At 28.6% G+C, this 14188-nt stretch overlaps 1 protein-coding gene across 1 annotated transcript in view; it reads right to left on the bottom strand.

The window, feature by feature from the left end:
- The window catches only part of LOC111621074 (sorting nexin-25-like), a 70222-nt gene that overhangs the window by 36798 nt on the left and 19236 nt on the right, over window positions 1–14188 (bottom strand). The window contains exons 4-5 of the mRNA XM_023363132.1: window positions 10752–10825; window positions 4116–4192 (exon numbers count right to left, since the gene is read on the bottom strand). Of these exons, the coding sequence (XP_023218900.1) occupies window positions 4116–4192; window positions 10752–10825 (151 nt within the window). The remainder of the gene's footprint in view (window positions 1–4115; window positions 4193–10751; window positions 10826–14188) is intronic.

Raw genomic sequence — 14188 nt, forward strand, 5'->3', positions numbered from 1 at the left:
TATGAACTTAGACATTTATAAAAAGTTCTCAATGGATAAACTTTAAAAGTGTCTATAAATATAATAAACATCTCAAAGCCCTATGCATTGATACTAAACCAAACGATCACTGTAATCAATTGGGCAATTATTCTGCTATTATTATTAATTAGATACAGTGAAACCTCGGTTAACGAACGCCATAGTTAATGACCAAATTGGTTAACAAACCTTTATTTTGCAAAAATTTTGTCTTGGATAAGAGATGAAATTCAGATAATGAACATAATGGTTTTTTGTGTCAAAATCAGAGGTAGATGATGCAGATGTGGAGGAATAGATAAATGAACATCAAAATGAACTAACCACAAAAGAGCTGGTTGCCTTGCAGGAAGAACAGGTGAAAGTCTTACAAGAACAGCATTCGTCAGATGAAGAGAAGGTTAGGAAGAAATCACCAGTGCTGAGATCAAGGAAATTTGCAGAAAATGGAATGATATGCAGGAATTTATTGAGAAATTCCATTTTAGAAAAATTTTGATTAAAAGAGTAAGACAATCAACTTTAGATCACTTTCTTGTTTCTCATCAAAAGAAACCTCAACTCAAAGAATCTCCCAATGAAGTGCTACCCGATATTTTTATGGAAGGGAATTCCCCTTCTAAGCATTAAGCTCTGTTCATCTCCACTTTGCCATCAACTACAACAAATGATGGCATATACTTTATTAAATATTTTATTAATTTTATTATTTTATTTTATTTTATTAAATAACATTTACATATTTGTTGCTGTAATGATAGATAATATGTTTTCCTATATTTCCATCAAAGAAAACTCATTTTATAAATAAAATTACAAAAATTCTGGAGGCTAGAATGGATAAATTGTATTTGCATTAATTTCTATGGGAAAAATTGCTTTGGTTAATGAACAGAGTCACGGAACTGATTAAGTTCATTAACCAAGGTTCCACTGTATTAAGTAATTTGGTATTAGAGATAGACATTACATAGTCCTGTGCTGGTGCTGTAAGTGTTAATGGTTATATCTAGGTATAAATATGTCTTGAAATGAACAGAAGTATGGATAGCATAACTACCAGTGCACCACAGTGTAAGCAGAAGTTCTAAGTTCAAATCCTGCTCTGGGCTAGTTCTTTCCTTCCAGAGTGTTTCAAATTATTTAATAAATTATTAATTATAATTATTAATTTAGATAAGAGATGGTACCTAATGTCTACCTCTAATACCAAATTACTTAACATCTAATTACTAATAATAGTAAAATACTAGCCTGATTAATTATGTTGGGGTCCCTTATTCTTATTTCCTGATGGTGTATGAAAAGGGACTATCAGTTTCATGCAAAGTCAATCTTTATTTGGAGTCTTCTTGTTACAATCTTTTCTCTAAATTCATACTTATATCTCAGCTATAATTTTTATTAAATGTATAATTTTTTATAATTGATTGTGCTGCCAGAGGAAAAATTGTAACATTTTTTCATGTTAAGGCAGATGGTAAGCCTCCAAATAAAGATAAACTCCACCATTAAACTGTGATAATTCTAGGGGTTTTCTGATTCAAACCCCACTTCCGCTGCACCAATTTGTGAGCCACCGGAAGGGAAGAGAAGTCCTCTCCTTCCGGTCACTGGTCGGTGACCGACTTTCTTGTCAGGGATGGTAGTAACGTTCGGTTACGCGTTACGCGAGTGGAGGAGAGTTACGGGGCTGACGATAAGGCGTTGGCATAGTCGAATAAAGACACCATTTTTCTAAACTAACAATTTATTACAGACAAATAATAAAACAAACGTTCTAACACAAGAAGTCTCATTCGCGTACGAGAGAGAGAGCTTACAATAAAGCGTTCATACCTCTTGCGATGATATCGAAGGTCTTTAATTTCTGAAAAGCGGGATCCAAGTTGAAGGTTGGAATCGAAGGTCTTCTAATATGTGGTGCGGCCAGTTAGAGGGAAGCGAAATTCTATCTTGATGGTGCGATGGCGACTTCTTGATTAGCGACTCCCCGGAGAGGGGGAAGGAGGATGGCTTTTATACCTTTTTGGTGGGAAAATTCGTCAGGTGATCAATTGTTTTAGCAGGTGTGGGGTTAAAGGTGGTGTTAGAATGACAACAATATGACGAATTTCGCCGATAACTGTAAACTATATACGGTTTGATCGTGAGAATGTTTATAGTTAAACAAAAAGAGTTATAATTCTCTCATGTACTTTATATTTCGTTTTTGTAGGGTCAAATTCCTTTGGTTGAGGGCATTTTTATTTTAAACTTATTAAACTTTTAAAGTACTAAATGCTTTTATTAACTTCGAATTTTCACAAAACTATTATTTCCTGATGTATGAAAATGGACTAACAAGGGAACTGTCGGAGTGTCTTCTAATAAATTTTAATAAAATTTAGTTAATAACTACGTTAAAAGTATACAAACTCTATTTTAAATTTGTAGCATTCACTAAAAGTGTTGATCAGAGTTATTAGCAATCAAATGTTGCACTACTTTATAGTAGTTTAACACAGTTATGCAAATTTTTAGAAGTGAAAGGGTTGCGGAGGAAGACGGCGATATTACATTTAGAATAAATTCTGGAATTTTCAAAAATGGTTGAAGAATTAATAAAATTTTGTATACTTTTAACATGATTATTAACTAAATTTTATTAATTCTTCTCCCATTTTTGAAAATTCCAGAATTTATTCTAAATGTAATATCGCCGTCTTCCTCCGCAACCCTTTCACTTCTAAAAATTTGCGTAATTGTGTTAAACTACTATAAAGTAGTGCAACATTTGATTGCTAATAACTCTGATCAACACTTTTAGTGAATGCTACAAATTTAAAATAGAGTTTGTATACTTTTAACGTAGTTATTAAGTAAATTTTATTAAAATTTACTAGAAGACTCTCCGACAGTTCCCTTGTAAGAGTAAAGGACACTTTTAAAGTTTGTCAATGAGAATTTTTGTAAATTTTCTAAGTTCACAATTGTACTCTATTTAATTGTATATTTTAAATTTGTAAACAATTACAAACATAATTAAACATAAAATTTAATCCTTTGGAATATAATTTTAATAAAATATTAAAATTTTTTATAAATAAAACATTAAATTTCTAAAAATAATTTACAAATTACAAAAATACTTAAAATAAATAAGACTTGCTTCACATAATCATATAAATATATCACTTATTGGATCCATATTCTTTAGACTTCTTGCCTTCTAGAAAACAAGTTAAAACTACAATATTGGAAAAAAGTCTAACTCATATCAGCTTTCTAGAGCATTTTTAGTTGAATTGAATATACACTAAATAATCATAACTTAAATAGTGAATAAGCATAATTAAATGCTGTTGAATTAATAAATATTATCTAGATTCCCTAGATTCTTTTGCATTGTAGGTCAAATATACTTTATAATTATTACTTTTGTTTTAGTTATTGAGACAGAAAAGGATTGACAAATAGATTTACTGAATGAAAATTCTATCAATGTAGTAAATGATACACTATAATCAATAATTTCTGTTATATAATAGCCTATTACATAAGTTTTAAGTACCAAGTACTTTGTATCTTGCTTAATCATTTTTTTTAATCACTAAATATCAGAATTAGCAATAGTTTAGAAAATTATCAACATTATCATAAGTCATAGTTAAATAGACCAGATCAACATAACACTGAGCCAGTTATGATTATTGCACCATTGGCTCATGGCATTGCCAAGTTTGACTCATATATCATCAAATTCCTCATACTAATATATTAAAGCTTCTTGTCTCAATTAATATTAATAAAGTTATCAACACAATAATATCCTTAATGATTGAATTAAATGTGACTCTAATCATTGGTTAGAGATATAGCATGATAACTCACTGAGTAATGCCAGCAGAGGATGTCAAAGTGCATCCATCCCCCTTGGCCTATAAAAAAAAACGCTGTCTGTAGTTGACACGTCGAAGAGAGACATTGTATCACTAGAGATGCCTTTACGTCATAATATTTACTCAAATGAAAGTAGAATTCTTCTTTGATTTGATCATCCAATATAATCATAAGAAGAAATAATAAATATATAATTAAAAATATTATCTTACTTGATTAATATATCGCTTTAGGTTTCTTGCTTGTAGTAAATCCCCTTTTGCTTTTGTTTGTGGGCTGAACTCTTTATCTATAAAGATTAAAATTATTCAAGTAAAATTACTTTCACACGTGATTACTATGATTGACATAAGTAAATGCAAAATATTTTACTATTTTGCATTTACTTATTTTTTCTGTGTAAAATCCATATCAGAATAATTGTCTATTTCATTTACATAAATTTCACTGAAAATTATTACAACAAATATACTGTACTATTTTTATGATGTATTGTTTCATTTTAATCATTTTAATGATGCAGCATCTATTTTTCTCATTCTGCAACAAGAATGAGAAAAATAATTACATAAAGTTCACTATAAACATTAATTTAATATTGTGATTCCACCCTTAAAATATTGTTCACTTACATATGTAAAACTTTTTTTGATATTTTTAAAATATTTTATGTTCTTTTCAATCTAAACCAAGTACACTCATTGCCATAAAAATTAACACACCAAGGAGTTGTAATGTCACTGCAAAACTTGGCATGAAGATAAATCTCAAACAGATAAGAAAGTAATTATAGATATAGCATGATGGCTCATTGCATAATGTCAGCAGAAGATGTCAAAGTGCATCTCTCTTGGCCTATAAAAAAGAACACAAATGCATCCTGTCTGTAGTTTACCTATTGTAAAGACACTGTATCACTGAGATGCCTTTACATCATAATTGAAGATCATATGAACAACTAACTGAGTTTGAGAGGAGATGGATCATTGGGTTGAGAGGAGATGGATGGTCATCTTGCTGAATAGCCTGCCACTAAACTGTTCTGACAACACTGTGAGCAGGTGTTGGGACCAGTGAACGAGAGAAAGCTCACACACATGGTGCCCAGGTTCAAGATGCCCTTGGCAGACCACTAGACTAAGAGGACTGCTGGTCTTCTGACAACACTCCACAGCTAACTGTATCATTGCCATCAATACATAGGTGGCACCATCATTACAGGCCCATGTCTGTCCATACCATTTCAAGGCACTTGGGTGAGGAACATTTGATAATGCAGCAGCCATTATGGAAAATATGGATAGTTTCCTATAGAAATTCCTGCTGAAAAGTATCCCTTTTGAGCGTGATGGCTTTGACATGGCTAATCATCACTCCTCCTCATGTTTTGTCTGTAATCTTAAAATTTTGGATAATGATTTACTTTTGTGCTCAGTATTTGAAAAATGCTCATTTTTATTGTTATGGTGTTGGTTATGCTACTTTCCATAAATTTAGTAAAACTTATAAAAAAAAGTTGGAAATGTGGATCTTGTAGATCAGTGAAGACTACAAAAGGAAATGTAAATTCAACTTTGGAATTGGGACAAGATAATGATTTAGGTGAGCAACTTTACTTTATCTCTCCAGTTAGTAACAAACTGATTGATTGTAATAATAAGCAATGTAACCTAGTGCTCACTCCAATGACACCCAAGTGTAACAAGTCAACCCAGTTTGATAAATTATTTTTAGAAATTAAACAAATTTATAATTTATCTGGAGAATATAAATCAAACAAATAAAAGCATAAAGGATTTGATTCAATTTTTATCAGATAAATTTGATAAAATTAATGACCATATTAACTCTCTAGAGATAAACAATAAAAGACTTTTTACTGATATTTCAGATTTAAAATAAAAAAATTCTACAATGAAACGAGAATTAAATATAACACAAGAAAAATTAAGGTCTATGGAGCAAGATGTTAATAATTCAAGTTTAGAAATTGCTGGACTTCCTACTTTGTTAAATAAAAATTTAATTGATATTGTTTATAAAGTAATGACATATGTGGATAATATATTTGATTAATTATCTATTGTAAATGCCTATAGGCCTAAACTCCTTTCAAGAAAAAGAAATTCAATGCCATGTAAATTAAAGCCGACTATAGTGAAATTAGCTAATATTATATTGATAAAATTAAAAAAAATAAACTCAACATTACTTCTAATGCATGTAATATAATTAATGAAGAACATAAAATTTATATAAATGATCATCTTACACCATATGATAGAAATCTTTTTTTTTTTTTTATAAAATTAGAGTTTTAAAGAAGGAGGGGGAAATATTAAATACTTGAACTAAAAATGGTATAATTTACATAAAGATTAATGCAACCTCTCCACCTTCACAAGTGTCTATGTTAGAGTATATTGACAGTTTATTTCCTGATGGAAGATCTATTAAAAATAACTAATTTTGATAGGGATGGACTCTATATATTTTATAGTAATGTAAGATGTTTAAATAATAAATATTAGGAGATAAATTATATTATTTCTGGATATGACAATATCTGTCAATAAAATTTTGATTGTGATTGTTTACCGATCTCCGGCTTCAAACTACAGTTTATTTTTCGATGTAGTAAATTTTATAATTCATTTCAGTATTATTAAAGTAAGGGACTATAAATTACTTATCATTAGCGATTTTAATATAGATCTACTTAAAGATTCTTTGATAAGTACTTGTGACTTGTTAAACTTTTGTTTTTCTGAAAATTTATCTCTTTTGACTGATCAGAGGCAACCAACCAGATTTGATAAAGATACTCACTCCTTGATTGACTTCAGGTTAATCAATGTTGGTGAGACAAAATTTTTAATTCACCAGGATTTATTGTCGGATCATATGCCTACAGTTTTCTTTCTCCCGAGGAAATATATGGAAATAGGTAGTAATTTGTTAAAAACACATAGGAAAATAAATAATATGTCAATACTTCTTTTACGTAATGCACTGTCAGCTTGTTTCGCTTGGGATTACTATTATTCCTCAGATCTTTCTGTTAACCAATTGATGGATTACTTTCAGGATATCTGCAGATTTTTATTAATAAATATCTTCCCATTATAACACTAAATAAGAAAACCAAGATAAAGCAAAAGGCATTTTTGGCAAAAATTATTTCAAGTGATACAATAAAGTTAATTAGCTGAAAGAAGAGGTTGTTCAAGCAACTAAACAAGTGTTGTATTTCAGGAGATCGATGTGCAAGAATATTAATGGAAGTGAGAAGGATATCCAAGGATATTAAAAATAAAATTAGGAAAGAAGAGGTAGATTACTATGACAGACAATTCTCTAATATACATTCCTTGATAGAGTTTTGGCAGGAGATTAAACATCTGCCTATCGATGTAGTTAAAACACAGGACATACAAATTAATCAGTTGAAGTATAATGGAAAAACTTCTCAAAATGAAGAAAAACTAAGTACTATTTTTGCTAATCACTATAGACAGATGGGAGGTTTTGTCATATCAACCTTAAAAACTAATTCTTCCTCACATTCCTCTTCATGTGGTATGGTTGATTCTTTTGCTTTGAATGAAACTTCTCCTAAAGAGATTTTTTATTATATTATGAGGGTAAAAGCTAATACTCCAGACATTGATAAGTTAAATATATTTATTCTAAGACAAATAGCTGATATTATCACTTTACCATTATCTTATTTAATTAATAAATCCTTCAAGTGTGGGAGGTTTCAGGAGAAGCTCAAACACAATCTTGTAATACTAATATTTAAAAATAAAGGATTTGAACAGGACTTGGAGAGCTATCATCTGATTACTATCATTCAGAGTATAACTAAAATAATTGAAATGGCTTTCTATAAGAGATGTTTTGGATTTGTTAATAAATATAATATTATATCTAATAACCAGTATGGTTTTAAAAGAGATGCCTCTACAATTGATGCATAAACTCATCTTAAACAATATATTATTGAAGATCTCAATAATTCAAATATAGTGACAGCAGTGTTTATCAACCTAAGGCTTTTGATAGCATAGCTATCAGAGTATTAAAACAAAAATTGTTTAAAGTCGGATTGAAAGGAGTGCCATTGGAGAGCTGATATCCTATTTATCAAATCATATGTTCTGTACTATGTTAAGGTAAAAAATTCAATATCTAAACCTTTTCAAGTGAATAAAGGTGTCCCACAGAGATCCATTCTGGGATCTTTACATTTTTAATATTTACATAAATGATATTATAGAAACTATTCCTGAAAATAATAATATATTGTATGCAATTATATTGTTATAACCTATGCAGATTGGAATCTTAAATTAATTGAAAATAATATAAATTCATTGCTGGCTAAATTAAGTAAATATATGGCAAATAATAACTTTAGAATAAATGAGAATAAAACAAAATATATTTGTTTGTCAAATAAAAACAAAAAAGTCAATTTAGATGATATACAAGTAAGAATTAATAATAAATGTATTCAAAGAGTTAATACTGTAAAATATTTGGGTATTGAAATTGATGATAAATTACAATGGAACAATCATATAAATAATCTAACACTGTCTTTATTTAAAGCTGTCTAAAAACAAGTTCTTTTAGACAGCTTTAAACTAATAAAGGTTGGCAGGAAAGAATCTTATATAAGTGATGAGTTAAATAAACACTCTAGGCCCTCTAACTACAACTATCAATGGGAAAATAATTTGATTCTACCAAAATTTAAGCACTGTTTTGGCCAAGATGCACCAATCTACCAATTCATATATAACTGCAATGCTTTAAAAGAAGAATGTAAAGATCTGAGAACTTATGGGCAATTTAAACAAGTTGTTAAAAAATGGAATGGAATGGAATTCATTCTCAAGAAAAATTTTTAAAGCATAAATTATTACCTTATAATAAAATATCTAAGAATAAAACAATAAAAATGATTTAAATATTTTAATAAATAATAAAATAAAAAATTTAAGTTAAAAATGCATTAGTTTATATATAAACTAATGCATTTTTAACTGAAATATATACATACAGGTTATTTTATAAATAAGTTACATGAGATTAAAGTTTTTATAAATCATTTAAATATTTTTGAAGCCAAAACTTATACATGTAGTACAAGGACAATCAGATAGACAAGGTAGTTAAAGATTCAACCTTCTGCTCTAGAGACTTACAAATGAATCTGGGAAAGTAACTAACTCCCCAGATATTTTTCATAAGTAGTCTTGTTCCAAATACGTTGGGCCCTATCCCCTTTACCACTTGGCTACCAAATTGTGGACCTAGCCAAACCAACAACAGGTATGAAAAAAAAAATCTTAGAACATACAAGGCTGAGAGAGCCATAAATAAAATTTACATAAATATATATATATACATACATACAGTGGGTGATTGGTTACTGAACATAATCTGTTCCAAGACTTTGTTCGCTATCCAAATTGTTCGTTAACCGATTATCGATTTACCATAGGTTTCTATGGGAATTTGATTAATTCGTTCTGGAGACTCCCAAAAAATAAAAAATATATACTTTCTTACNAGTACAAAACAATGTACCGACTCAACTAATAAAGGAATTTGGTGGAAAACTATATATATATATATAAATTCACTGAATTACTGCAACTATGATATAGCATGAAACAGATGCACCATTATGCCATTACAGCAACAGGTAGCACATAGCACTTGTCTACATGGAGTGTAGTAGTGTTTTGCCCCCATACATCATACTTTTCCTGTTAGCAATAGAGTCATGTTGGTCATCTATCTAACTCCATTAGGGGGGAATTTTGAACCTAAGTAACACTACTTCTGTTCCAAACTGGAAGTACATATAAAGTTAATCTGGGCGTCTTGGTTTAAGCTTTCCAGATCTGGTCTCAACTTTCATCTATCTAACTCCTTTCATGAGATTAAGGAAGGACGGACAGACAGACAGAATGACAGTCAAAATTTACAGGTCCACAATTTTTTCAAATTGCAGCCCAATAATTTTTCTATAAATGCAATATTTACAAGAACACACTTCCTGCATAGTTTATACAATCTTTTGCCAAAATTTAAACACTTTATTATCAAATAAAAAGCAATTATTCTCAATTTTTATAAGGTTTTTTTTATTTAAATAAGTCTCATATATGAAGTCTTTTAAATATTAAGATTAGCAACTTTGATCACATGCCTAACATGGATTATTTTTTAAATATTAATAGTAGTATTAATATAGTCGTTAGTAGTCGTTAATTAGTATTAATTAGTAGTCGTTGAACAAACACTTTCCCAGAATGAGGCCAACTACTACTTTTGGTCAAATTACTTTGATCCCTTCTTTCTATCGGAAAAGTGGTGTGATGGCATTTGAATGGGTAAATTACATAATACAAAGTTACCGGTAAGTGCAAAATACAATTTAAGTGGTTTTCAAGAGTTTCAAGTTTAAATATTTGGTTTGTTTTTTCAAAATTTGATTTGTTGACAAATTACCATTTGATATTAGGGCCATAAATGGCACAGTTTCTTAGAGTTAACATTAGGAAAAATTATGTTATCTTAAATTTTTTAAGATATCGTATTTCCAATTGGTGTCTACTTGACCAATGAAATTGTCATTTTGTACCATCCAAGTATCGTAATAAACATGACAATGGTAGGTTGAAATAACCAAACTTTTTATATGGTTTTTGTTTTAATGTTTGTTATATCATAATATTTGATTTATATTTACAAAAGTTATCTTACGTAAGGGTTTATCACACCGAATGACCAATCTAACCTGAAATTAGTATAAAATTTTTATTTACCTAACTCTATTCCTTTAGCTTTTTTAAAATTATTTATAGCTGTAGCCTGGATAATTTCTCTCACAATGCAGTATCTAAATAAAAATAATACACACCACAGTAAATATTTTTAAGAATCAATACAGTATTTATTTTCAATTATTTTCAAAATTTTAATTTTTTGATAAATTCAAAACTCAATAAGCACATTAGTAATGAAATATATTTGACTAGAAATTAGAAGAAATATTAATTATCTAAACATACAAAACATTGCTATCTTTAAGAATACTAAAAATGGAGTTAATATTTGAAATGTTTTCAACCAGCCACCTTTAGCAAATGACACTTCATAAATGGAATAGAATATTTCAAATGACACAGAACTGATTAGAAAGCCTGTAAATGCTCATCAGTATTAGTCAATATAGTATCAGAACTAGTCATATTTATCAGAAAAATTAACAAAACATGATAATATTGTACTATATTTTGTTAATTTTTCTGATAAATGACATAATGCTGGTCAAACATCAAAGAAAAATAGCATTTGCTTATAAACAAAGGTCAATAGATTTTTTCACAAAAATTGAAGTTAAACAGAATAGTACTGATAAGCATTTACAGAATCTCTATTCAATTCTTCTTGTCATTTAAAACACATTCTATTCCATTTGTATAGTTAGTTATTTACTGAAGGTAAACAAAGTTAAGGCAAATTGCTATTTTTAATATTATCAAAAACTGTTTAACATTTTCATATGTTAAACAGTTTTTGATAATATTAAATATAGCAATTTTATTTACTTACTACATAATGTAGTAAAGTAAACAAAATTGTTAATTTTTATCCAAATTTTGATTACTTTTTCTCAAGAAAATATTAAATAGTTTTAAGGATATAGTTAATAATTAGATAATTATGGTAACTATTCTATAATCTTAATATTTTAATTTTCAAAATTAGCTTATCATTACTTAATTAAATATTATTTTCTTACTTTTTGCCTGTTAACTAAACATTAATAAATGTTTAGTTAACAGGCAAAAAGTAAACAAAAATTATACTATTATTTCTGAAATCTTTTCTAAAGTCAAAATGTCAAACCCAAAATAATTTGAAAAACTATTTAAAAATTTAAATGAGATAGTTTTCATTTTACTGATTATAATTTGTTCTGTCTTTAAATTAACTGTAAAGTGTAATTATTTTTAAATACAGTAGAGCATTGATTATCCAAATGTCAATCAACCGAAACGTCGGTTAACCAAAAGCGTTCCAGTCAGACTGTGTCCTGCTGAATCGAACATTTTTGATACTAGATTAACTTTTAAAGTATAATTATTTTTGTTTTTATATTTTTCAATATATTTATTTTGTTTGTACAAAATAAAAAATAATTTTTAAGGATACAATAGCCACGATTATTATTATAAAAATTTTCATTAGGCTTAACATCGATGAAAATTCAATGCAAAGCAACACACAAGGGAGAAAAATTTTTAAATGAAATATATTAATATACTATTATTGGGATATACTAATATACTATATTAATAATGTATTTTTTTGTACATAATCAGTTATCCGAAAAATCAATTTTCCAAACAACCCCAGTCCCCAATTGATTCGGATAATCGACGCTCTACTGTATAACATTTCCTTTTGAAACTTATTTGCTTAGTATATATTTTGATTTCTACCAATTCTTCTCAGAATTCTAAAAAAATTAGCTCAACTAAAGAAAATTTTTCTACAAAAATTTCTTGTATTACACATATGATTATTATTGCTAAAAACTCATCTCTTATTTCTTTAAATCTACATATATAAATGAGGATATTTATTTGTTTATTCGATATGCATGCTTAGGCCATTTGACCAATTGCTACAAAACTCAGCAGTTATGTTCAAATAATTCTATACAAAAAGGGGGAGGAAGGTGAAAAAGGAGGCGGAAACAGCTAAAAATTTTTACAGTTGTATTATATCAAAATCTACCTAAAAGGGAAGATTCTAGAAGATTTTAACCTTTTAATTTGTAATATATACTAGTTTATTTACAAATTAAATTACAATATAGATTTTACATGTTTTAAATTATACAAAGTGTAGCCAAAAGTTGACTGAAGAGGGGCAAAGCCCGAAACGAGTACAAAACAATGTACCGACTCAACTAATAAAGGAATTTGGTGGAAAACTATATATATATATATAAATTCACTGAATTACTGCAACTATGATATAGCATGAAACAGATGCACCATTATGCCATTACAGCAACAGGTAGCACATAGCACTTGTCTACATGGAGTGTAGTAGTGTTTTGCCCCCATACATCATACTTTTCCTGTTAGCAATAGAGTCATGTTGGTCATCTATCTAACTCCATTAGGGGGGAATTTTGAACCTAAGTAACACTACTTCTGTTCCAAACTGGAAGTACATATAAAGTTAATCTGGGCGTCTTGGTTTAAGCTTTCCAGATCTGGTCTCAACTTTCATCTATCTAACTCCTTTCATGAGATTAAGGAAGGACGGACAGACAGACAGACTGACAGTCAAAATTTACAGGTCCACAATTTTTTCAAATTGCAGCCCAATAATTTTTCTATAAATGCAATATTTACAAGAACACACTTCCTGCATAGTTTATACAATCTTTTGCCAAAATTTAAACACTTTATTATCAAATAAAAAGCAATTATTCTCAATTTTTATAAGGTTTTTTTTATTTAAATAAGTCTCATATATGAAGTCTTTTAAATATTAAGATTAGCAACTTTGATCACATGCCTAACATGGATTATTTTTTAAATATTAATAGTAGTATTAATATAGTCGTTAGTAGTCGTTAATTAGTATTAATTAGTAGTCGTTGAACAAACACTTTCCCAGAATGAGGCCAACTACTACTTTTGGTCAAATTACTTTGATCCCTTCTTTCTATCGGAAAAGTGGTGTGATGGCATTTGAATGGGTAAATTACATAATACAAAGTTACCGGTAAGTGCAAAATACAATTTAAGTGGTTTTCAAGAGTTTCAAGTTTAAATATTTGGTTTGTTTTTTCAAAATTTGATTTGTTGACAAATTACCATTTGATATTAGGGCCATAAATGGCACAGTTTCTTAGAGTTAACATTAGGAAAAATTATGTTATCTTAAATTTTTTAAGATATCGTATTTCCAATTGGTGTCTACTTGACCAATGAAATTGTCATTTTGTACCATCCAAGTATCGTAATAAACATGACAATGGTAGGTTGAAATAACCAAACTTTTTATATGGTTTTTGTTTTAATGTTTGTTATATCATAATATTTGATTTATATAACTACAAAAGTTATCTTACGTAAGGGTTTATCACACCGAATGACCAATCTAACACATTTTAAAAATTCTTTATTCCTCTACTGTACACAATTTTAAAAAAGTGTTAGATTGGTCACTCGGT

Source organism: Centruroides sculpturatus, unplaced genomic scaffold, assembly GCF_000671375.1.
Source record: "Centruroides sculpturatus isolate CEXI.00-Female unplaced genomic scaffold, Cexi_2.0 scaffold228, whole genome shotgun sequence".
NCBI classification, from domain to species: domain Eukaryota; kingdom Metazoa; phylum Arthropoda; class Arachnida; order Scorpiones; family Buthidae; genus Centruroides; species Centruroides sculpturatus.